Below are 26,498 nucleotides of genomic sequence, written 5' to 3'. Positions count from 1 at the left end.
GCTGTCTGAGATCCTCCACCACTGCTCGACTGGTACCTGCTTCTCTCAGAATGAGAGGTAAGTACACTTTAAGGCTCTTCTTTGATCTGGCACCGAGGTGGTGGAATGAACTTCCCCTAGATGTCCGTACAGCGGAGTCCCTGATTATCTTCAAGCGACGACTGAAGACCTTCATCTTTCTGAAACACTTAAAGTAGCACTTTCCAAGTTTGTAGAATTCTAGGGTTATATTTATATTAAGTTTGTAATCTTGCGTACCAGTAATGTTTATCCATTACTAGAGACTCAAAGCACTTTTGTACGTCGCTCTGGATAAGGGCGTCTGCTAAATGCCGCAAATGTAAATGTAAATGTAGTCATAATCGTTCGTAGTCATGCAATCAAGCAGGTCTGGGAGCGGAATCCTTTTTACTCACATATTTGGAAAAAAAGAACATTTACAGCTTTTTTTGGAAACGAAAAGCTCCCTAAGATAATGTTTAATTAAAAATATTCAACATAGACACAAACATTTACAGAGAGGCTTTTTTTTTATGTAAAGTGTGAATATTAGTACCTTTGATTTGTATTTTCAAGACTTGGAATGACATTAATACTTTATATATATATATATATATTAAAAAAAACAAAAAAAAACGATATAAACTATATAAAAATGGTAAATACTCCATATGGACTGTATTCTTGATTTTGTGTGTGTGTGTTTAAAACAGTGCCTTGTTGTGTTTGTGCAGCAGGAGTGATGGCTGTGTGTGTGTGTGTGTGTGTGTGTGTGTGTGTGTCGGGGGGAATTTATAATTCAAAATAACATAATGCCTTTGCAAGTAAAACATATATATTTGTCCTTTGGAAAAAAAAAAAAAAAAAAGAAGAAACGCCTTTTTGGTTCCAGTCTAATCCGGTTTCTGTCAGAGCGCACGTGGACCATTGCAATGTTACAACACGCTACCAGTGAATCCTGTGTGCTCATGTCTAACGCTTGTGTCCCTGACCCGTGCGCCTCGTCATCACCAGACGCATATCCTGAGGTTTGGAGGTTCGGAAGGCTTGATGAACAAAGTGAGGTCAGAGGTCACAGACAAGGCCGTTCGGAGTTGCGGAGTTCTGGGCTTCTCAGATCATCTCTACGTAATTTCCGGGGAATAAACCCTCTTTCCCGTGCATCCTGCCAGTCCACCAACCAGACATATCTTAAAAAAAAATAAAGAAAGAAGGATAAAGTATAGATGATCTTAGTCATGTACTTATCAAATCTATATGATCTCCCACCAGGGGGCAGTATAGACGCATCAGTAATTAGTCATATATCTTGTGTAGTTTTATTTGTGCCTCTTTATTCGTTTCTCACCGTCTTTAATGAGGTCTAGAACATCACCGACATCAAAACTGAGCTCGTCCACGTCCTGACCGACGTACTGATACAGCGCACGACATCGGGGCCCCTGCGGTCGGGGTGCCGCTTTGGGCCGGCTGCTGGGGGCCGGAGGAGGACGTTGACTTATGCTTCTTTTTCTTTGCATTCTTCAAAAATAATAATAATAAAGTACAAAAAATAAAAACAACAGACGGAATATTTTCTTTAAATGAAATTACAATAATAGGAAAAAAAACGGCAGATGTTATGACGTCATAATAATTAGCATATAGGCTGAATTTATTACGGTTATTGTTACGTATATGATTGAGTTTTGAGTGAAAAAAAATATTTCAATTAGCTTTAGATTTCAAAGAACTGATACATTTCAAAGAAAATAAATAGATGTATATTGGTATTTAGCTGATACCTAATAGTTCAATATTGCAATCAGTAAGACGAAGAGTAAGACAAGTGTGTGTGTGTGTGTGTGTGTGTGTGTGTGTTTCCTCTCTTACCCAGACACACCCTGATCAGGTACGTTGAGGAAGTCCAGGTTAGAGGGCTGTGTGTGCTGGGCTGTTCCTCGTCTGCTTTTCTGAGAGTCCAGTTTGGGCAGGGCAGCGTTGGGCGGTCGGTTCCACTTGTCCGGTTTGGAGTAGGTCTGCTCCTGCGGCTGAACGTGTCCACGCGAAAACTGCGCCGCTCCGTTCTGGTAACCTGTAATCAATAACATATGCATATTGTTGTGAATTTGATATCACTGATAGATTATTATTAATGAAATAACAAACTTTTTTGTTAAAATATATACACCAAAAAACTATATATTTACATATAATTATTGCTGGATTATTATTATGAGTAGTAGATGCGCTACACTTTTATTATTTGGAAAGCGATCCATAGTTTGAGACCAGTATTTGATATGTCGATCGTAACGTTCGTACGTAAATACGAAAACACAACGGAGACGGAGGCGTGTCCTGAGAGTCACATAGAATACAGATTAACATGGCAGAGGTAGAGCTGCATCCTTCTGTTTTATTTCTTTGCACTACAAACGCTCAGTTAAATTTTATTATCCAAATATCGTGATATTATGGATAATAAAATTTAACTGAGTGCCTCCTTGGCATACCAAACTTAGGTGTATATAAACTTTTGTCCTTATATTGCATATAAGATCTGTAAGTCCTGCATATAATACTGACTGTCCTGGGTATAAATCTTTTTTGATGCATATATTATTGTATGTAGAAGCTTCTGTCACCATGACAAACTCCTACATTTAGACAAGTTAGTATATTATAGCTATAAACAGTTACAGCTCTATAATGTATAGTTTGTCAGTTAATATGGCACGTACCTGTATAGTCCCCTAATAAGCCGTTACTATAGTAACAGTAACATTTTGGAAAGAGTGAATTCACAAACAAATCTGCTCTTTGCCGCTAAACTGCTAAGTTACAGAGACTCAATGAACACCTTACGACCAATCAGACATAAGAATTCGAGAGTGTTGTAATGTAAACAGGAATACGATGAAACACACCTCGGTTGGGGGCCTGACGGCCTCCGTGTGAAGGCTGCATGCTTTTTCTTGTCGGTTCTGCAACGAGAAACATACAATGTTCCGTGTTCATTGAAGCCGTATTGCATGTTGACAGATCAGAGTCACAAAGACAATCAAGCAACACGTCACTCACTGGACGTCTTGGGCAGTCCGTCTCCTACGCTGATGTTCAGAGTTTTTCCGGCAGGTTTGATCGCAGCCATTTCTCCCTGTCCTCTAGAAAACATCAGCATGCGGTTCCCTCCTCCTCCCCATCCCTCCTTCTTCACACGAAACTCCAGCCTTGACGGATTATCACACTTGGATTAAATGCATTCTGTATCATTTAGCTTACACACACACACACACACACACAAAGACAGTCCTTGTACAGGACTGTCTTTAGATGCAGCATAATAAAATTTTGCGTTCACTTGAACTTTGGAAACCCAAACCTTTTCCAGCATGGTAATGCCCCTGTGCACAAAGCCAGCTCCATGAAGATATTCTTTGCATGGTTTAGAGAGGAAGATCTTGAGCGGCCTGCTCTAGAGCTCTGATCTCAAACCTACCGAACAGCTTTGGGATGAAATTTACATGCTGACTGCACCCCCAGGTTGACTGCTTCCCAGAAGAGCAAATTCTAACTAAATGTCGAATGCGATGCTCGAAAATCACATACCGTACTTATGATCAGGGGTCCGCAAACTTTTGCCAATATAGTGTATATAAAGGGGGCTTTTTTTTTGTACTTGTCACATCACAGAACAGTGAAATTCTTTCTTTGTATATCCCAACAATGTTAGGAAGCTGGGGTCAGAGCACAGGGTCAGCTGTGATACATCACCCCTGGAACACAGAGGCTTCAGGGCATCAGGGCCCAAGAGTGGCAGCTTGGCAACACTGGGGTTTGAACCGCTGACCTTCCAATCAGTAGTTTAGGAGGATGATTAAAGTGTATATCTTACTCTGAGTATATGTGTGTGTGTGTGTGTGTGTGTGTGTGTGGCAGAGATTGCAGAAGTACACACATCCTTTAGATGTGAAGTGAAGAAGTAGAGATACTTATGTTTTAAAATAAGTTTTGGCTCATTACTACTACCTGTTTTAGTCACGCTGGTAACTGAACCTCACGTCATATTAATATATTAATATAAAAGAATTTTATATGTCGTTATCTAATGAATCTTTCCAGGCTGAACATCCACCATATAGAAAAGATGATGAACGTCTCTGTTCTCAGTCATGTTTGCATCACTGACTCCCTCTGTCTCATCCACGTTAACTCCAGACTTCTTGTTGCCTTCTGCCTGCTCGTTGTGAGCTTCGTAAACTAGCCCACGTCTGTGGTGGGTGAGAGCCAGTAAATGGTACACCAGTGGTAGATTAAAAAAGCCGCTCAATTACAAGAAATAGGTTGATGTGCTAAAAATGTGTAAACATTGATCATGTCACCAAAGAGATTCAAACTAAAGTAATGAGTCTGGTTTGGAAATGTACGAAGAAGAAAGTATATTTGTGTAAAAATTAAATAATTAAAAGTCAGAAGTTGTCCAAAAAATGAAAAATTAAGTACTGATAGCAAAAAAATCTACTTAAATACAGTAAGGAATTATTCGTACTTCATTACTTCCCATCTCAAAGGTGTGTGTGTGTGTATACCTGTCGTTAAAGACCAGTGTGAGTTTGCTCTTGGTCTGCTCCTCGTAGCGCTTACACAGCAAGCTCAGAAACTCGGTCTTAAACAGGGACTCCAGCAGGCTGTCGTACTGAGCCTCGTGCAGGATGAAGAAATCGTCCTGCCTTGTGCTAGAGCCGAAAACAAGTCAAAACTAAGTTAATAAATAAACAAATGAACGAAATAATAATTACATTTAAAAAATAAATGATATGGACATGCTGAAAAAATTCCCAGTCTCAGTACTGGAATAATTCTGTCTGCATCCTAATTCAGATCATAAATAAATCGCTTCATGAATTGAGATGATGGAGAATGAATCTGGTTCATACGATACATGTTTAAATACACTGTATAGACAATAGGATTGGGACACCTGACTTACAAGTTCCAGCATGACAATGTTGTCAATCTCGGACCATAGTGTCTGAAAGGAGAATGCTGCGCAAAGTGCATTCCATCTTGGATCATTCCTCCCACCCACTAAACACTAGTCGGTGTGAGGAGAACGTTCAGTGACAGATTCATCCAACCACAGAGCACTTCTGAGATCATTTCTGAGTCCATCAAACTATAGAACTCACCTCAATGAGTGTTAAACAGCTGCTCCACAATGTATATGTTAAACATTATAAATGATATAGATTTGATATAGATAATGATATGTTATATTTATATATTTTCATGCCACACGTGATCATTTCATGATAATTACTGCGCGAGGGATTTCAGTGCTGCGGATATTTAAACACAAATGTCTGCTCATGGAAGTGATCTGAGATATTTTCACACCCTCATGATCAAACCTCAAGCCCCTGCACTGAGCGCTAGGTGACTGACGTGCGGTGGCTCTGCTGCGGTCTGGTGGGCAAAACAGGCAGATGATTTGCAGAAATGAGTCAGTGCTTTCACAGATCCTAACCTCAGCGAAACGGAGCGTATGGACCCCACTTCGAGTTTTCTCTTCAGCACTTCCTTGATCTGGCCTTTCTCCGGGCCCTTCTTGATCTTCTCTCGTCCGATCAGGTAGATGCCCTTTGGTGTCAGGATCAAATCCCTTTTAATAGACTGGACAAAAAACCCAGAAAGATTACACATCAGTGTTGTAAGTGGCTGCTTTTGGTAATAATTATAATGTGCGAATAAAAAAAAACATATAATTCATAAAACCATTTGCCTTATTGAATCCTTTCAATTGTGGCCCTTCATTATATCATACTGTCACATCAAGTTATTAGCATTCACCTATTGTCTATCATCACATCTAGTTATTAGCAATCAGCTAATTTGTCTCATTACATCTAGTTATTAGCAATCAGCTAGTTTGTATTGTCACATCGAGTTATTAGCATTCAGCTAGTTATTAGCATTCAGCTAATTTGTCTCATTACATTTAGCTATTACCAAATCAAATCAAAATTTTTTATATCCTCACATCTTGTTATTAGCATTTACCTATTTTGTCTCATCACATCTAGTTATTAGCATTTATATAGTTTTTATTGCAAAATTTATCAGCATTCACCTATTTTACATTGTCACATCTAGTTATTAGCATTTAGCTAGTTTGTATTGTCACATCTAGTTATTAGCATTTAGCTAGTTTATATTGTCACATCTAGTTATTAGCATTTAGCTAGTTTGCATTGTCACATCTAGTTATTAGCATTCAGCTAGTTTCTATAGACACATCTAGTTATTAGCATTTAGCTAGTTTGCATTGTCACATCCAGTTATTAGCATTCAGATAGTTTGTATTGTCACATCTAGTTATTAGAATTTAGCTATTTTTTATTGTAACATCTAATTATTAGCATTTAGCTAGTTTGCATTGTCACATCTAGTTATTAGCATTTAGATAGTTTGTATAGTCACATCTAGGTATTAGCCTTCAGATAGTTTGTATTGTGACATCTAGTTATTAGCATTCAGGTAGTTTGTGCGTTTGAATGAAAAATATTTGATTAATCAAATCATTCGTCTCATCAATAATTTAAATTGTCGCCACTCGTTAAAGCTCATTATCCCTTTCTCAGTCTGAATACTGGATTGTGATTGGCTGGGAGTTCAGAGTTGTAGGTAGCACAGGTAGTTTGCCGTCAGTTGAATCAGCGTTCTAAAGAAATGCGCTGCTTATAAACAACCCTAACCATAGAACCATATAGTTCCAGGTTCATACAGTGTGCAACGACAATGACATTTTTAATCAATATATGTACTTTTTTAATTTACTTATTTATTTTTATATTTACTTTCTCTTTTTGAAAGATCGCTTTACTACTTTGTCATTGATCGAATACAATGAACAAATGGGTCGATTGTGTAATTCGCACGCAATCTCTCGCTAAAAAATACGTAATAAAACTCAGTTAAATAAATCGAATGTTATTGAAATCCTTTATCTTTTCAGTCAGCTCTCAGTCAGCCGGTCACTTCTAAAACCTTACCTTAAATCTGCGGTCGTATTTATTCACCGAGTCAGCAAAATCAATTCGCTCTCTCTTGGCCAGGAACTGACGCAGTTCAGGCCTCTCCTCCATGCCCAGATAATCCCCAACAAAGTTCCTGTTAATGCTGTTCCTGCGCCGCTCCTTCGAGTTGTAGAGAATATCCGAAGCTGGAGAAGAAAAAAAAACCCCACAGAAATTAAGATAGTTTGGTTTTTTAAAGGCAGTGTCCCCTTGTTGAGTGTCTTTCACCAAATATTTTGACGATATTTTAAATATTTACATACAACATTCCAAAAGTAAAAACATTCCAAAGGAGACACATCTAGTTATTAGCATTCAGCTCTTTTGCACTGTCAGGTCTAATTATTAGCATTCAGGTAGTTTGCACTGTCATGTGTAGTTATTAGAATTAAGCTACTTTGCACGGTCATGTCCAGTTATTAGCATTCAGATAGGTTTTACTGTCAGGTCTAGTTATTAGCATTCAGATAGTTTTCACTGTCAGGTCTAGTTATTAGCATTCAGGTAGTTTTCACTGTCATGTCTAGTTATTAGCATTCAGGTAGTTTGCACTGTCATGTCTAGTTATTAGCATTCAGGTAGTTTTCACTGTCATGTCCAGTTATTAGCATTCAGGTAGTTTTCACTGTCATGTCCAGTTATTAGCATTCAGGTAGTTTTCACTGTCAGGCCTATTTATTAGCATTCAGGTAGTTTTCACTGTCATGTCTAGTTATTAGCATTCAGGTAGTTTGCACTGTCATGTCTAGTTATTAGCATTAAGGTAGTTTGCACTGTCATGTCTAGTTATTAGCATTAAGCTAGTTTGCACGGTCATGTCCAGTTATTAGCATTCAGGTAGTTTTCACTGTCATGTCTAGTTATTGACATTCAGGTAGTTTTCACTGTCATGTCTAGTTATTAGCATTCAGCTGGTTTGCACTGTCATGTCTAGTTATTAGCATTAAGCTAGTTTGCACTGGCATGTCCAGTTATTAGCATTCAGGTAGTTTTCACTGTCAGGTATAGTTATTAGCATTTAGATAGTTTTCACTATCAGGCCTATTTATTAGCATTCAGGTAGTTTTCACTGTCATGTCTAGTTATTAGCATTCAGCTAGTTTTCACTGTCATGTCTAGTTATTAGCATTCAGCTAGTTTGCACTGTCATGTCTAGTTATTAGCATTAAGCTAGTTTGCACTGTCATGTCTAGTTATTAGCATTAAGCTAGTTTGCACGGTCATGTCCAGTTATTAGCATTCAGGTAGTTTTCACTGTCATGTCTAGTTATTAGCATTCAGGTAGTTTTCACTGTCATGTCTAGTTATTAGCATTCAGCTGGTTTGCACTGTCATGTCTAGTTATTAGCATTAAGCTAGTTTGCACTGTCATGTCTAGTTATAAGCATTCAGGTAGTTTTCACTGTCATGTCCAGTTATTAGCATTAAGCTAGTTTGCACGGTCAGGTCTAGTTATTAGCATTCAGCTAGCTTGCACTGTCATGTCTAATTATTAGCATTGCGACATCTAGCGTTTAGATGTATTGCATTGACCTTTTGCCTTTTTGAAATCAATGAATTAACATGCAATGCATTTCCTACCAAAAAAAAAAAAATATCAGTGGTTATTTTATTTTTCATTTGAATGTATTTGTCTGTTAATTTTGTCTTTCTCCTGACATACTGATACATAGTACTGGTTATTATTAACATTTAATTTTGTTCAGAAATCAGCTCTAGTTCAATTGACTCTGGTTCAAGGTCTGGACCCAAAAATTATCGCTGCTCGCTGGTGAGTCAAATCAGACTCAATAAACAGGAAAAGCAGCTTGCTGAACCCCTCACGTTTACATGTTGCAATTTTGCAAAATGCAAACTCGTCTGCAAACTGTTGCTGATGAATTATGCATGGTTTCTTTGGTGGAACTTGTTTGTGATCTCTGTGAACTGCAAGTTTAACTATTAACAGAAAACCTGTATTCGCTTTATGGTTTATAGCTTATTAAAGCTCTCGTACCCTCCTCTCTCATCTGCTCGTACTTCCTCCTGGCGATGTACTTTCTCCAGGCTTTCTGGATGGTCCTGGCGAACGTGTCGAACTTCCTCTCGCGCATCTCTTCCAGCAGAAACAGCTGAGAGCGAAAGAGGGTTTTTTTTAATCAACCTGGAGCTAAATAGTAGTTCGATTAGGTCTATCTTATAAAACAGAATGCTTGAATGTATTTTTATTTCATAGATTACATAGATTTTAGATGTTCCTGTCACAAAATCATTCAGCAAAACAGATCCATATATTGTTAAAATCATCTATAGTGCAGTAAAAATTTCTAAACATAACCCTACAGGCTTTTGTAGCAAATCTTTGCTTGACATTTTATCCAATCAAGTGCAATGGTTTTAGTTCTTTAGTTTAATGTAGCGCATCAGCCAAGAGACTAGCTACAGGACTACAGACGTTAGCATAGACTTGTTTTATTCGCTCATACCGACTCTGGGTTTTTAACAAAGATCTTAGTGCGGCCCAGCTGGTATTGATCGTTGTCCATATTTACGGAGCGCAGTAGATGCAGGACACCTTGCTGTTCTCCTCCACGCCAGTGCGGGAACGTCTCTGGGGTCAGTATAGCGTACCTGAGACACAAACACCCAAGCATAAGCATTAATAGCACACTGTCTTGACATTCATTTTATGAATTTTTATTATTTTCCTTGATCTTCAATTAGAGGTCGACCAATTAATCGTTTTTGCAGATTAATCGGCACCGATAGTTGATTGCTGGAACCATTGGCTATCAGGAAACATTTGTAGTTTTTCCGGGTTGCATTATACAGTACGAGAGTGATCTCTAGAGGCGAATTACTGAGACCATGTGCTGTTTGTTTGATGTTTTTTTTGTGGTTTTTTTAGATTTTGGATGTAACTGATTGTTTCAGTTTAAATGCATGTCTTTTATCTACCTCAATATTTATTAGGATCGATATATTCATATTTATTTCATTTAGCACATTTTCAGTACTGTTTTTTTATTTTTGTTATAAAGTTCAGTAATAATTTACATGGAGTATGTTTTTTTTTTTTTTACGGTTGATTAATTGGTTATCGGCAAGTACAGTCCAACCTAGCTATCGGTATCTAGCTCTAACTTTTTCTGTAGCTCTGGGAACCATTTGCTACATTACCCAGTTTGAATCCCTGCTTTTTTCCTAGCTACTGTAGAGGGAACAATGTGGTGTCGTTTTATTCCTTTATTTTGTCCAGTTCTCTACAAAGCTTTACCTTTAACCCTTATACCACCAGCAACACGTCACCTCATAAACATCTATCTGACCTTGTCTCTGCTGTAACGCAGAGTGCTGTAGGAAAGGGGAGAACACATGACAGGTCTCCTGATTTACTTGTTAGAAGTGTTTGCTCGTCAAAGAAATAAACACCTACAAGGACTTAACTTCCGTATAAACAGAGCTTCAGTCATCAGTCAATATTACGTTAATAACTCACCTCTGTAGAAACTTCTGGAAAATTCGGCGGTAGGCGAACCCGGCTCTGCGCACCCTGATGTTCTCACGTAAACCCAAATACTCCACCTGATGTTTCACCCTGAGGACAAGCATCATGATAGGCTTCACATGCAGTCATCTTAAAAACAAACTAACAATGGAAACCACTTGCTTCTGAGGAAGAGAATAAGGTTGGGTCCACATAAACAGCTTAAAGATACAACCTCAATTTCAAAAAAGTTGGGACACTGTATAAAATGTAAATAAAAACAGAATGCAACGATTTGCAAATCTGAAAAATACACATTTCATTCACAATAAACCAAGAATAATATCAAATATTTAAACTTAAAATAGATACCATTTTAAGGAGAAAAAAGAAAGGTAACTTTTAATTTCATGGCAAAGCTCTGAAATAAGTTGTGTATAAAAACTGTGTGTATATCTATACCTCTGAGGGACCTGTCTAAGACACACTATTTATACCCATACACTCATCTTACTGACCTGTTGTCAATTTACCTATTTTTTCTCCAACTGTTTAATTTGAATAACAATTACTTTTTGATGTTTGCCATCAAATTAAATATTACCACATTTTTTCCTTAAAATGGTACATTTCTGTAAATTTAAGATTTCATATGTTTTCTATGTTCTATTGTGAATAAAATATGGGTTTATGAGATCTGCAAATCATTGCATTCTGTTTTTATTTACATTTTACCCAGCGTCATTTTGCAACTTTTTTTGGAATTGTGGTTGTACAATGGAGATAACTGTGGATGGAGCCACTTAGAAGCCTTGACGATTTTGCATTCAAGTCTCTACCAATGAACACTTGATTACCCCACTGATGATGAAACTATAATGAATGGACAATCGTTGTGTCAGGGTGGGTTCCTTTTTTGTGTTTGGTTCCTCTCAAGGTTTCTTCCTCATAGTGTTTCAAGGTGTGTGTGTGTGTGTGTGTGTGTGTGTGTGTGTGTGTGTGTGTGTGTGTGTGTGTGTGTTGGTGGTGGTTAGGGGGGGGTGGGTGGGGGGGGGGTGGGGTGGGTGGTTGCTCATTGGGGTTAAATAAATAGGGACCAATTAATCAATTATTAACTTTCCTGTAAAGCTGCTTTGTGACAGTGTCTCCATTCTTCAAAGCACTGTTCAAACAGAGCTAAATAAAATAAAACTGAACAATACGAACCGTTTGAGTCTGAAGTCACAGGAAGAGGAAATCGTTTTTGCCAGCATGATGAATAAAACACTTCAGTTATATATGCTGGTATAGGAAAAAAACATCAGGGTTCCTCTGCTTCATGTTAAACCACATCACACTGAATCACACTGATCGTTTTCTATAACCGCGTTTACCAGCCCGAAAGTAAAGCAGTGTCTCTGAGACTCACCGGCTCTCCTCCCAGTCTTTGGGCCTCTTGGTTTCGTTGGGTTTGATGCAGCGAATATAATGGGGAGTGCATTTCATCAGCGTATCAACCAGCTCGTTCGCCTGCCTCTGTAGACCAGAGTTAATTATTTTCACAATAATTTTTAAATAATTAATTAATTAAATAAAGCACATATAATTATCTCAACCACCGAAAAACAATCAAGACCTCACAGGAAACCCATTTGGCTAGCGAAAGACTTCGTAAGCAATAACAGTACTTTTACATTTATTATGTTTTAGCAGGTGGGTCATTATGAAACAGATTACAAATTTCAGTCTAAATCAGTCTAAAAACTCTGATCTAGCAGTTGTAGAGGATGGAGGGATTAGTGTAGCAGTTGTAGAGAATGGAGGGATCAGTGGGGCAGTGTTAGAGGAAGAAGGGTGTGAGGTGAGTGGTAGAGAATAGAGGAATCAGTGAAGTGATAGATGATGGGGTATCTTTGGAGCAGTAGTAGATAACTGGGGGGGTCTTCGGAGCAGTAATAGAGGATGGGGTATCTTTAGAACAGTGGTAGAGGATAGGGCATCTTTTTAGCATGGTAGAGGATGGGATATCTTTGAAGCAGTGGTAGAGGATGGGGTGTCTTTGGAGCAGTGTTAGAGGATGGGGCATCTTTTTAGCAGTGGTAGAAGATGGGGGGGGGGGGGGTTGGAGCAGTGGTAGAGGGTGAGGTATCTTTTAAAAAGTGATAAATGATGGGGTATCTTTGGAGAAGTGATAGAGGATGGGGTATCTTTGGAGACATGATAGACGATGGGGTATCTTTGGAGCAGTGGTAGAGGATGGGGTGTCTTTAAAAAAGTGATAGATATTGGGGTCTCTTTAAAGCACTTGTAGAGGATGGGGTCTCTTTAGTGGATAAGAGGGTCCATGGAGCTGTGGTAGAGAATGGAGAGCTCAGTGGAACAATGGTAAAAGATGGAGGAACAGGTGAAGCAGTGTGGGGTGAGATACATATCAGGCAAATGGGTTGCTGGTCCATGTTTGGCTCTGTCATAGAGTGGCAGTCTTTTATATCAGATGCAATAGCTACAAAAATTCATTAAAGAAGTGTAGCAATGGTGTGGTGGTGAGTACCAGTAACATTCTGAAATTGCAGTCTTGGACTTAGGTTTATAGAATAAAACTAATAATACCTGGACAATGGAGTATGATGTTTTGTACTTCAAAATCTTTGTTTAACAAATACACAAAATGCTTTTTTTCCTGACTTTTTCAGCCATATGTGGTTCTTCCTCAAACTGTTACCACAAAGTAGGATGACTTTGGATATGGAAGCATGAAATTTTCCTTTTACTTAAACAAGGAGAACCAAATCTTTATGATAATGCCCCTGTGCACAAAGCTAGTTTCATGAAGATGTAGTTTACAAGGGTTGGAGTAGAAGATCTGCTATAGAGCTCTGACCCTCAACCCTATTGAACACCTTGGGGATGAATTTTTCACGCTGACTGCACCCCAGGCCTCCTCACCCTGCATTATTACCTGACTTTTCTAATGCCCAGGTAGCTGGATGAGCACAAATATCCACAAGCACACTCCAAACTCTGGTGGTACACTTTCCCAGAAGGCTGGAGGTTATTATACCCTAAATGTGGAATGGGCTGTTTAGGATGTTCCTTGGTGAACGTTTTAGACCACCCTGTTTTCTTTTAATTGGTTTCTGACTTTGTGTTGTTGTTTTTTTGTTTGATGATTTGTGTTAAAAATGATTTGTTTCCTGATCTTACTTTAATTTTGGAACTCGCGGTGGTTGGTCTGCCTTTCTTTTCAGTGTTGAGGTTTTCAGGAAACAGGCTGCGTATGAAGACACTGTGAAAAGGAATAATATTGTTCGAGCTTCACATTTGCAGCGTTACACCTCACTTAGAAGGTCGATTCTAAATATAGAGCGCATATACTTACTGTTCGCTGCTCTGCATTAGCGCTATGAGGTCGGTAAAAAGCACATCTCTGTTTCTTTCACAGAAACCATTGACATCGTAGGATACCTGAATTGAGACAAAATAATTCGGTCATCTTTTGGGGGAACAATTTGGACAGCAATAACTTTTTTAACATTGATAAGAAATAAATATATTAAGGAAGGGATAATCTAGGGCTAGATGGTGTGGACACCTAGTTGTGGATTATTCCCTTACACAATGGTCACTTCCCAAGCTATTAATGTTTGCAGAGCAAAACTGACTGATATTTTATCACTAAATATTTTCCTTACATATTGTATATAAAGCTTCAGATCAACGGTACTACTCCGTTGCTCAAAATCATGCACGGAGACAGATGCCATAAGGCTATATTTATTTGAATAAGCTTAATTATGAGTTGGTATCAAAAACTTTTGAGTTTAATGGTGCCAACTGCCGCTATTCTGTCCACGTAATGTTACCACGTCTGCGATTTCATCCTGGACAACAAGTTACAACAAAGAGCAAATGTGAAATTTTGCCTGAAACTGGGCAAATCTTTTACTGAGATGTTTGGCATATGTTTGACATACAGCGGTGCTGCAACGAGTCGTTCGAGGTGCTTCGAGAGCAGAAGAACATCACTGGAAGATGACGAGAGATCAGGAAGACCTTAGACGAGCTCAACACCCAAAAACGTCGAAACCGTTCGGTAACTCGTGCATGATGATCGTCGGAGAACAATTCAAATGATCTCATTTCCGCACCCACCCTACTGCCCAGATTTGGCTCCTCCAGACTTCACTGTCTTCCCCAAGATGAAGCTGCAGCTAAAAGGTCGTCTTTTTGACACTGTTGCGGAGATCCAGGACGAATATCAGAAGGTGCTTGACACGCTTAGAGAAGAAGACTTGCAGAACTCATTCCAGAAGCGGCAGGAATGCCGGGGGGCGCTTTTGAAGATAGTGTGTAAATGTAGATAAATAAAGTACTTCTTCGCAAACAGAGCTTGTCTCAAAACCTTTTGATACCACCTTGTAAATTGTTAGCGGATCATGTGCGTCTGTACAGCGTCTCTAGAAATAACGAAGCTGTTGGAGTAAAATTTCTCGTTTAATATCTAATTTGACACTTTTTTGTTCAGTTCGTCAAATTAAATCTGAGCCTCGACCTATTTTTTTATTTGAAATCACCGTATTTACTATATAAATTAACCACATACAAAAAATCCCCCTTTTAGCTCATTAAGGTCATTAGGAAATGTTTAGAATAACTGTGTGTCTCTGTGTGGAACTGCAATTATGCTGACAAACGGTGGCGTTTTGCTGTGATATAGTGTAATCCGTGCCATTTATATAGAGGTCGGAGCTGCGCACCTTGCCTGCATAGTGGTGGATAATAAAGCCAGAGCTCCAGTTGTTAAAGTGTTCGTGCGTTCCCACTGCAGCCTGCAGCTTCTGCAGTAAAGTGCTATCGGCCCCTTCGCCCTTGGCATACATGGTGGCACAAACGTCATCGAGGATGCTCATAATACCCGGCGGATTCTGCACAAGAAGTGGCACAAGAGGGGGGGGGGGGGAGTGAGCGTGAAGTGAACTCAAACTATTAAACGTTTAGCATCATATAATAAGCAAAATATTCATTTGGTTGTTCTGAAGAAAGCAAGCGAGGTAGAGGAAATGAAAATAAAATGATATGGATGATGTTTTTGGTTCACAAATGCACTCTATGAACAAATGTATCGGGATGGCTTTTTCGGCTTCAATAAGATCTTCTACTATGGAGATGGAAGATCTCCTACTATAGACCTATAAACGCTATTGAACACCTTCGGGATGAATTTTACATGCTGGCTGCACCCCAGGCATTCTCACCTCACCTACATCAGTATCTGACTTTACTCACAACATTGTGGCTGATTGAAATCTCACACCAACACAATTTAAAATCTAGAGGAACATCTTCCCAGAAGAGTGCAGGTTATTATTATAATCAAATTGGGAGTAAATGTGGAATGGGATGTTCAAAAAGCACAAATCAATCATTTGGTCAGGTGTTCAAACATTACAAATCAAAAGCTAAAATCACATAATAATTAAAAATAAAGTAGTTACATTCATATATTAATAATAATAATAATAATAATAATAATAACAATAATAATAATAATTGTTGACCACACACACACACACACACACACACTCACACACCCACACACACACCCACACACACACACACACACACACACACACACACACACACACCCACACACACACCCACACACACACAGACACATAAACACACACACACACACACACACACAAACTCTTTGTATTGTGGCATAATACATTGTCTGGGTAACACGTCATTAACACACGAGTTTTTACACATCGCATTTTTTCCTGAAGATGGTGATAAAAATGTGTCAGCTGTATATCCTGTGAGCTCACCAGTTTGTTTTCAATGAGATCACACACAATTTTGTTGTTAAAGTAATCAATTGGCGTCCACTTGATCCCCTCCTGGACGTATTCATCCTTTTGGGGGAACAATAATAAATAATCAATAATTATAACAACAACAAAAACAATTATCGTAAAAAATGTAGTGTTTCTGTGATGTGCTGTAAGCATGTGTGTAAATGTGTTTGTGTAAGCATCTGTGTAAGTGTGTGTAAGTGTGTGTAAGTGTGTGTAGGTGTGTGTATAAGCGTATGTAGGCATTTGCGCGCCTGTGTAAACTGGTGTAAATGCGTGTTTGTAAGAATGTGTCTTTATGAGTGTGTATACGTGTGTGCAAGCATGTGTAAGCATCAGTATGTGTGTGTACGTGTATAATTACGTGTAAGGCTGTTTATGTGTGATATGTGTTACAAGTATCTGTACGTGGGTGTACCTGCTCAGCCTTCAGAGTCAGCTCGATAAAGATCTGCTGCAGTTTCTCATTCACAAAGTTGATACAGAACTGCTCGAAGCCGTTCCTCTGCAGAGACCATCAGTTACTTTCAGACCAGAATCTCACATAATCTCAGCAAAGAGATCAATATAAAAACACTGACTCACCTGGAAAATTTCGAATCCGTAAATATCCAGAACTCCGATGCTGAGCTCTTCAATAGGCTTCTGCATGGCTTTGTTTATGGCCTGTTTATACGAATGGAAAATCATTTCGATTTCAAAACACATGGCTGTAACATTTCAGTAAATCGGACAGCTCACAACACTTTATATAAAAAATACAAAACATAAATGTGTGTATTTATCTACATCTACATCCTCTCTATAAGGAGATGTTCATTTAACGGAAAGAGGTGAACCTGTAACTGGAATATCTTAAAGGCAAAAGATGTTGCGTTCTATGGTTTTTCAGTAACATGAGTAACATTACACATATAAAAAATTATAACATATCAGTGGGAAATGGTACCCAATCTGGACAAAAGTATTGGGACACCTGATTTTTTAAAGTGGTTCTTCTCCAAACTGTTCTCCAAACCTTCCATAATAATTAATAAAACATTGTAATTGTGCACATGCACGAAAGTTTTGCAGTAAATCCAGACCTCCACCAGGTAGTCGAAGACACGAGTGAACAGGGCCTTGGCGAGAGCGTCACGCGTGTAGCACGCTTGCTCCTGGTTCAGCGTCACGTCGATGGACTCGGATTTGCCGCCCCACTTGGAATCCATCTTCCGGCTGGTGAGTTTCTCCTGCAGCCGGTTCTGATCGATGCCCAGCAGGTAGGCGGGGAAAGCCAGTACTAAGCAAAACAGAGAGCATTTACCAGCTTGAGAGAGAGATCACGTTTGGAAATATCTTCAATGCAAATAATCTATTAAATGTAGGAAATGTGGTCACGCTGAACCGATCGAGTCACGTGTGGAGATTTATGTTGCAGTCTGGGTAGAAGTAGAACAGGGGTTAAGCTGTTACTTTTTTTAGAAGGTGCAGTAACTGCACTTTTGCTTCATGCTGACGTTGGTTGTGAAATAAAGCTTTTGAGCTGTTTCCACAGGATTGTATGTGTTTATGTGCTGCTGCAATGTGATTGGCTGATTCGATCATTAAACATAGACGAGCATGTGTAGCGGTGTTTCTATTGGTGTACTTTTCAAAAAGCTTATTAAAAAATATACAATTAGTAATGCACACTATATGGACCTGATTTTGGTGGTTCTTCCCCTTGACTTGTACTAGGAGACTCAAACCTGTTCCAGCAGGACAATGCCCCCCTGTATAGAAACCTGCTTCATGAAGATTTGATTTACATGTTTGGGGTGGAAGATCTTAACCTTATCATTGGTGGAGAGAAACAAAATAAATGTAATCTTTTACTGTACTTAAGTAGCTTTTTCCAAGTATTTCCATTTGAACTTAACTACATTTCAAAGCCAAATATTTTTCGTTTTACTACATTTTGGGAAATCAGTCGTTCGTTTTGATTTATGAGGATAAAAACGTAACTGGTCAAACACGCAGCAATCCACCAATCAGGGTCGAGCACACGCTCTGTTTGAAACGTGTTTCGATTGCCGCTTGGTGTATCTACTTATCACCAACATACAGCGTCGGTTCAACAGCAAGCAGAACATTTAGGGAGGAATAAATAATGGAAGAAACTCCTGACTCGACCTCGCCACAACACACGTGGCTTTATTTTTGCAATTATTTAATAGATATCAATCAGTGTTTGACTCATTATTATCAGTTTAATTTAATTGGTGTGCTAAAAGTAACATTAAAGTCTTTTCACATAAACTGAGTTGATTAAGTAAAGGGTCTTGTGATAAAAATGATAATAGGAACATTATAGTTATAATAAATCGTAGTACTTTGGATACTTATTGAAAGCAAATAATTTTGTACTTTTACTCAAGTGAAAGTTTAAAGGGACACTTTTACAATTACTGGAGTCACATTTTACTGATTGCATTTCTACTTTAACACTTTATAGAACTGTGGTGAGACCTGCGATGTTGTATGGATTAGAGACAGTGGCATTGAGTAAAAGACAAGAGGTGGAGCTGGAGGTAGCAGAGCTGAAGATGTTAAGGTTTTCGTTGGCAGTGACGACGATGGACAGGATTAGAAATGAGTTTATTAGAGAGACAGTGCATGTAGGACGTTTTGAAAAAAAAGTGAGGGAGGTGAGATTGAGATGGTTTGGACATGTGCAGAGGAGGGACATGGGGTAAATCGGTAGGAGAATGCTGATTATGGAGCCACCAGGAAGGAGACCAAGGAGAAGGTTTATGGATGTGGTAAGGAAAGACATGCAGATGGTTGGGGTAAAAGAGGCAGATGTAGAGGACAGGGGTGTATGGAGACGGATGATCCGCTGTGACGCCCCCTAATGGGAGAAGCCAAAAGAAGAAGAAGAAGATCTCTACTTTAACTCAACTACATGGTTTGTGTACTTCGTCCGCCACTGAACTCTATTGAACACATTTGGGAGGAATTTTTTAGCTTAAAGCTTAACTAAAGCGTTTGTTAGTGAATGATCACAAACCTCCACAAAAGCTGGTGGGACTCTTTCCAGAAGAGTGGAGTTTTTTATATTAGCAAATAGGGACTAAATGTGGAATTGGGATGTCCAAAAAAGCACATCAATCATATGGTCAGGTTTCCACAACCTTTTGACTATACAATGTACAGTATGTTTTTATAAGTGTTGCAGTAAGAAACTCTTTGGTTCAGCAATTCTACAATTCAGACTTAATTTTATTTAAACTGTATTTTAGAGCAAATAAAAAACCAAAAGGTCTCAAAATTAACACTTACAGTCTGTGCTCTCCACCTGGCCATAGTTTCCCACCTCGATGAAGCTGATGTTACCCAGGTGTAAGATTCCAGCTACAATCTGCAGGACCTGCATCTGATTGTCTCCAGGAATCCCGATGACCTGCATGGCTTCCTGCAACAACCAAACACACACACACACACACACACACACACACACACACACACACACACACACACACACACACACCAACATTTAGAGCTTATTTGCCATATCTGATATCATCGATCAAAGGTATACTGTTGAACATGGTATAATTTCCATGGCAACAGTTATTGATGAGGTAATAATAATATTATAGCAGGAAGGTTGTAAATGATTTGGATGGTGTGATCGTTTTCCTGTAACAGCACTATCCTGAGTGTTTTCATTCCTGAATAAATGTCTCACCATGGTCTCGTGGAAGTCATGGCTGTCGTTGGTGCCGTCCACCTTGTAGGTTCCTGATTGGTTTAAGTAGTTATAATAGTCAGGAGTCATGATCCCTAAAGCTTCCTTCTGCTGGGCTGAAGATCCCTCGATCAACTGGAATCAAAAAAGATTATTAAGAGTGATGTCTTGCTGAAAATGGAACGTTGGAAATGCATGCATATTTTTTTATATATAACATCTGTACGTCATGTAACTGTGCAAAGCCACATGTCCTATTCATCATGTTCATGTTTTTGTCTGCTTGACAGAACCACACAAATTCTTGTATTGGAGCAGTTCAAATTATTTGCTTCATGTCTAATTCTCTTATACTGACCACTGGATGTTCAACATGGCACCTCATGGTAAAGAGTCTCTAAAGATTTGAGAATTAGAATTGTTTCTCTCCACAAAGATGCTGAAGCTGTAAGAAGATCAGTAACATACAATGGTTTTCCAAGACACTCGGGAAAATGTTTTACAAGGGTCGATCAAAGAAGTTGAATCCTTGTGCTGTGCATCAGGTGCAGAAACTGGCTGAGCAAGAAAGCCCAAAATCTATTTGCTTAAGATGACCTATCCAAGAGCATGAATTACTGGAGCCATGTCCTTTAGTCTGATGAAACTTAGATAAATTAGTTTGGCTCAGATGGTGTCCAGAATGTGTGGCGATATTCAGGTGAAGAGCACCAAGAAAACCGTCTTGCCTACAGTCTGGTGGTGGTAGCATCATGGTCCGAGGCTGCATGAGTGCTGCTGGTACTGGGGAGCTGCGGTGCATTAAGAAAAACATGGATTCTAACGTGTACCGTGACATTTTGAAGCAGAACATGATGCCCTTCCTTCAGAAAGAGTTTTTTAACATAATAATGACCCCAAACACACCAGCAAGATGACAACTGCCTTGCTGAAGATGAAGGTGATGGAGTGGCCAAGTATGTTTCCAGACCTGAACATTATTAAGCACCTGTGGAGATCCTCAAGTGGAAGTTCAAGAAGCACCATGTGTCTAACATCCAGTAGCTCCGTGATGTCATTATGGCGGAGTCGAAGAGGATCCTAGCAACAATTTGTGCAGTTTCATGTCCAAGAGGAGTAAAGCAGTGCTGGATAACAATGGTGTTCACACAAAACATTCACACTTTGGACACAGTTTTGACATGTTCACTGAGGGTGTACTCACTTTGGTTGCCAGATATTTAGACAATAATAGCTGTATCCTGAGTTATTTTCATAAGACAGTAAATCTGTACTGCTATACAAGCTGCACAATGACTACTCTAAATATATCCAAGTTTGTTTATTTGTTGTATGACCTTTTTGACACACTCCATTTCTCTTTCTCATTACTAAAATACATCCTTTTCTGTCTAGACTTGTGCAGAAATATGCAGGGTTTTTTTTGTTGTCAGCTAAAAACTTATTCTCCTTTTTCTTATCTTCTGCTTCTACGGTTCTCCTCGCTTTCAATCTGACCTGATAGAAAATGTGGAAGTTCCTCTCGTTCTCGTTCTGGCTCACGACCCGAGACTTCTCCAGCAGGAAGTTGGAGATCTTGCCTCCATCCGGTTCTCCTCCACGGCTGAACTGAATCTCAAAGTATTTCCCCTGTTTTCGTTCGAGATGCAATGATCAGGCACACACACACAGTACAGTAAAGTCTGCGATTGAGGGATTATTTTTTTTCGGAAAAAAGAATACATCATGAGACTCACAAAGCGGCTGGAGTTGTTGTTGCGGACCGTTTTAGCGTTTCCGAAGGCTTCTAGTAGAGGGTTGGACTGCAGGATGATGTCTTTTACATGCTGAGGAACAAAGAAATAAATGCACTTAAACACTATAAATTTGTTATTTAAATGTAATAACGTACTCTATACAATCAAAAGTTTGTGGACACCTGAGATTGAGATTGTTATGCACTTTTTTAACATCCTATTCCACATTTAGTCCCTATTTCCTGTTATTATAACCTCCACTCTTCTGGCAAGATGTTCCACTAGGTTTTGGAATGTGCTTGTGGAGATTTGGGTGAGATTCATTCAGCCAAAAGGGTTTTAGTAATAGTTATTTAAAAGGGTTAAGATCTCTACATAAACCATATGTTCCTGGAGCTGGGTTTGTATACAGGGGTATTGTCATGCTGGAGCAGGTTTGGCTCTCCTAGTTCAAGTGAAGGGAAAATTTCATTCTCCCACTTCCAAATATTCAATCTTTGTGGTAAGTTTCTTGTAGAGGAACCACATACGGCTGAAAAAGTCCCAGCACTTGTGAAATTAAGGAAATTAATTAATAACACAGTATCATGATCCAAAAAGAGTTACTTCTCTTCCCTTAGGTAAAAAAAATAAAAAGAGGTTCCCCTGAGCCCCTTTGCACTGGAGACTCCTTCCATCATGGTTTAGCATGAAATAAATATCTGTTTATTATTAAACATGGAGTTCCTCTAATATGAACAGGGATGCATACGTTTTTATATATATATATATATTCCAGAATGCAGAGTACCTGAACTTTTGCTCCACCACCCGACACTTTGGAGATGTAGCCCATGATGTACTTGGCACCCACTGTTTTTCCTGCTCCACTCTCTCCACTGCGCGCACACACACACACACACACACACACACACACACACACACACACACACACACACACACACACACACACACAGATTAAGTATACTCATCAAGTGAGATAAGAGCATCGTACCAGTGTATACAATGGACCCTATGGATCCGAAAATAGAAATAAAAGCTTGAAGCATAAAAGCTGTTAAATCTATATTTTTTATATGATCACGCCTTTAAACATGTGCAAAAACCACAGCAGATCATATCACAGTCTCACACACACCTTTCGAACACACATTGTTTCTGTTTCCGTTTCTCTTTCTATCAGACAGACACACATATATTAAAAGTGTCCTTTAATGCTCTAAATCTGACATAACAGTTTGAGCTTGGCAGCTGCTCAGATGAACCACTTAGCAACGAGTTAGCACTTCTTATAACCAGGGAGGAAATTATGCTTTTAGTTCCTCATTGTTTCTGAGAAGAAAAACAAAACAAAACGTAAGGTGGACGAGGTTGCTCAGGGTACACTGTACATGCTACAAACCCAGAAGTGTCCAGGATAATACCAAAAATGAAAGTTTAATAATGAAACTGAGTACAGCTCAGTTCCTGGCTATTCTCGTCGAGTATTTGTACAACTTTCAAGAAATGCTAACGTGTGTCGTTTTTGAAAAAAAAAAAAAAATGATGGTAGAGGCTAATGCTGCTAATGGATGTCTATTTCACTCACAGCTCATGTTCAAGCCTCAAACCACATCCAGTTCCTCGGTAGTTTGATGATGGGTTTTAGGACCCCGTATAGCTTCTGTAACGGCATTACGCAGCAGTCTTCTTGGAATTAGCATATTTTTTTTCAATGCAGTTCGGATTTATACAGTTGTTGGCACTTAGGTTTTTCCCCCTCACTATCTACAGATTAAGCCGAATTAACAATGTGTGACATTTACATTTAAGGCATTTGGCAGATGCCCATATCTAGATCGACTTACAATGATCTCATTCATACAACTGAGGGGGTTAAGGGACTTGCTCAGGGGCCCAGGAGTGGCAGCTTGGTGTGGCTGGGATTTGAACTCAGGATCTTTAGATCCAAAGTCCTATGCTTTAACCACTAAGCTACCACCCACAGTATATCCCCGAATTACAAACATCAAAGTTACGAAACTTTCATAGATGCAAAGAAATCGTAGAAGAAACTCACATGTTACATGCGTGCACTCTGCTGCAAGCCGTTGTACAGTGGTACAGTGTCCAGGATGTAAGTAGCATGTAACGTGGACAAGGTTGTTCAGAGTACCTGCTACAAACCCAGGAGCACCCCGGATAGCAACAAAGTTTAATAATGAAACTGAGTACAGCTAATTTCCTGAGTAATATAAATTAATATTTGTACAACTTCCAAGAAATGCTAGTTTGTGTAGGCTTTAATTTTTAAATGTAATGTTGCTATTGTTGTTTTTTTCACTCATAGTTCATATTCAAGCATCGAACCACAATCAGGTCCTCGGCGGACTGATGATGGGATTTAGGTCCCCTGTATAGTTGCAAATTTTCGAAGGTTACGAACAACCCTTCGCATTGCGAACGTTCAAAGATGCGAACAAATCACGGATTAGCTCACGTGTCTGCCAGACGTTGTCACATGTCCGGCATGTGGGTGCACGATACCATATTGCACCATGTACCAAAGTAAATGTGAATCCTGGATTGTGATTAGCTGAAAGCCGTGAGTTCTAAACGTTGAACACACAGGTAGGCTGCGGTCAGTTTAATCAGCGTTCTGAATTAATGCACTGTACAACATATGGTAGGTTATAACAGAAGTACAGTTCCCAGGATGTCCGTAAGAAAGCGGAAAAGCAGCGATGATGTGAGACTGCTAATGAACACAAAATAATTGAGAGATAGGACTGAGGTGGTAAAGATGGTAGACGTCACTCGTTCTTATAACATGAATAGTCCAACCAGCACAATTCTAGAAAACAAGGACAAGATCGTAGACCATGTGAAGTTTGCTGTGTCAATGAAAGATATAGCCTTATAGTGAGGTGGTGGCTCAGCGGTTTAATGCTCTGGTTTACTCATCTGATGGCCTGGGGGTCAAGTCCCAGTATTAACAAGCTGACAATCTTGGTGCAGAAACATGGCTGACCTTGTGCTCTGACCCCAGCTTCCTAACAGTTGCTGGGATATGTGAAGAACAGAATTTCACTGTGCCTGAATGTACATATAACAAATAAAATCTCTTCTTCATTGAGGTCAATAAAAATATCTAATATAAAAATATTTAATTTACAGTTTTTTGTGTGTGTTTGTTTTATGCCTGACATTGAATATTTGTGTCAAAGGTGTATAAACCTCACTTTTTTGGACTTACGGACTCACAAATGTGGTCCGGGGACGTAACTCGTTGATAAATTGGGGATCATGTAAACAGATAATCTGCGGCTTTGTGTGAGGCATTACGCTGTTGTACTGTGGATTCGTTATAGTCACCTGATGATCACACACTGATTCTCGGTGTCAATCATCATGTTCCTGTACATGTTGTCTGTTAAGGCGTAGACATGAGGTGGGTTTTCATACTGGGCCTAGAGAGAGCGAAAGAGAGAAAGAGGGAGAGATACAGGATGAAAGAGAGAAAATGAGTAAAAGATAGAGATGGACAAGATGAGACAGGATGAAAATGAGAGACGGGAAGAGTGGTGTGAGAAAGTTAAAGAGAAAGGCAGAACAAGCGACAAAGAGAAAGACATTGAGACCGGAAAAGGGAACAATAGATAAAACAAAGAGGCATGAAAGAACAGACAAAAGTGAGAGAAGGAGAGAAAGAGAGACAGGAAGAGAGGGAGATGAAGCGAGAAAGAGAAAAGGGAAAAAGATGGTGTATGAACGAGAGTGAGAGAAAGAAAGAGAAAAAGATGAGGGAGAGAGGAAGGGAAGAAAAAGAGATAGGCAGAGATCAAGGGAGAAAAAGTGAGAGAGAGAGTGAAAGAAAGATAGAAAGAGAGAGAGAGAGAGAGAGAGAGAGTGAGTGAGTGAGCGCGAGAGCGAGGAGGAAGATACAGAAAGATAGAGAAAGAAAAAGATAGACATAGACAGAAAGAAAGAGAAAATGACAGGGAGAGAAAAAGTAAAAAAAAAAAGAAGAAAGACAGGCAGAGATCAAGAAAGAGAGAGAAAGCAATAGATAGAGTGAGGGAAAGAGAGAGATACAGAAAGAGAGAGAGAGAAATAAAAAGATGGGGACAGAGACAGACAGAAAGAAAGAGAGAAGGATGGGGAGAGAGAAAGGAAAGAAAAAAAGAGAGGCAGGCAGAGATTGAGAAAGAGAGAGAGAGAGAGAGAGAGAGAGAGAGAGAGAGAGAGCGCGAGAGAGAGAGAGAGAGCGAGGAGGAAGATAAAAACGAAGTAACCAAGAGAACATTTGCACGATGTAAGTGTAATATACTGATATACACACTGAATATAAAATACGTACTAAATATGGATATTAATAATCACACACACACACACACACACACACACACACACACACACACACACACACACACACACACACACACACACACACACACACACACAGTTGGTCAGTGGTGGCTTTAAAGACACTCTACAGAAGATCTTCATTGCTTTATTTAATTTTTATTAACACACTAAAAGCTAAGAATCTATTTAGAATTTAAAGCTGCACTGGACACAGTTCACATTCTTTCCTCCACGTCCACGTGTTTGGTGTCTCTTTAGTTTGATCCCGAAGCTACAAGACTAATGCAGCCACCAGTATTGCATGGCAACAGCAAACACTCTCCCAATGAACACCACCAAAAA

The 26,498-nt window shown here is 39.2% G+C and overlaps 1 protein-coding gene across 1 annotated transcript in view; it reads right to left on the bottom strand.

Annotated features, from left to right (window-relative positions):
* Window positions 1–391: 391 nt before the first annotated feature.
* myo1f (myosin IF) overlaps window positions 392–26,498 on the bottom strand; it is a 35,492-nt gene continuing 9,385 nt past the window's right edge. Inside the window, exons 4-28 of the mRNA XM_083554873.1 lie at window positions 25,164–25,258; window positions 22,600–22,687; window positions 21,810–21,899; window positions 21,571–21,702; window positions 20,074–20,208; window positions 19,665–19,797; window positions 17,447–17,643; window positions 16,947–17,027; window positions 16,780–16,866; window positions 16,335–16,421; window positions 15,261–15,428; window positions 13,883–13,968; window positions 13,708–13,789; window positions 11,933–12,039; window positions 10,537–10,635; window positions 9,524–9,668; window positions 9,055–9,169; window positions 7,035–7,204; window positions 5,510–5,655; window positions 4,572–4,718; window positions 3,064–3,212; window positions 2,910–2,966; window positions 1,873–2,074; window positions 1,349–1,521; window positions 392–1,190 (exon numbers count right to left, since the gene is read on the bottom strand). Of these exons, the coding sequence (XP_083410999.1) occupies window positions 1,114–1,190; window positions 1,349–1,521; window positions 1,873–2,074; window positions 2,910–2,966; window positions 3,064–3,212; window positions 4,572–4,718; window positions 5,510–5,655; window positions 7,035–7,204; window positions 9,055–9,169; window positions 9,524–9,668; window positions 10,537–10,635; window positions 11,933–12,039; window positions 13,708–13,789; window positions 13,883–13,968; window positions 15,261–15,428; window positions 16,335–16,421; window positions 16,780–16,866; window positions 16,947–17,027; window positions 17,447–17,643; window positions 19,665–19,797; window positions 20,074–20,208; window positions 21,571–21,702; window positions 21,810–21,899; window positions 22,600–22,687; window positions 25,164–25,258 (3,048 nt within the window). The 3' untranslated portion in view covers window positions 392–1,113. The remainder of the gene's footprint in view (window positions 1,191–1,348; window positions 1,522–1,872; window positions 2,075–2,909; window positions 2,967–3,063; window positions 3,213–4,571; window positions 4,719–5,509; window positions 5,656–7,034; window positions 7,205–9,054; window positions 9,170–9,523; window positions 9,669–10,536; window positions 10,636–11,932; window positions 12,040–13,707; window positions 13,790–13,882; window positions 13,969–15,260; window positions 15,429–16,334; window positions 16,422–16,779; window positions 16,867–16,946; window positions 17,028–17,446; window positions 17,644–19,664; window positions 19,798–20,073; window positions 20,209–21,570; window positions 21,703–21,809; window positions 21,900–22,599; window positions 22,688–25,163; window positions 25,259–26,498) is intronic.

The sequence above is a fragment of the Silurus aristotelis genome (assembly GCF_946808225.1).
Source record: "Silurus aristotelis genome assembly, chromosome: 11".
NCBI lineage: Eukaryota > Metazoa > Chordata > Actinopteri > Siluriformes > Siluridae > Silurus > Silurus aristotelis.
The sequence above is the reverse complement of the archived record's forward strand: the minus strand, read 5'-3'. Positions and strand labels throughout refer to the sequence as shown.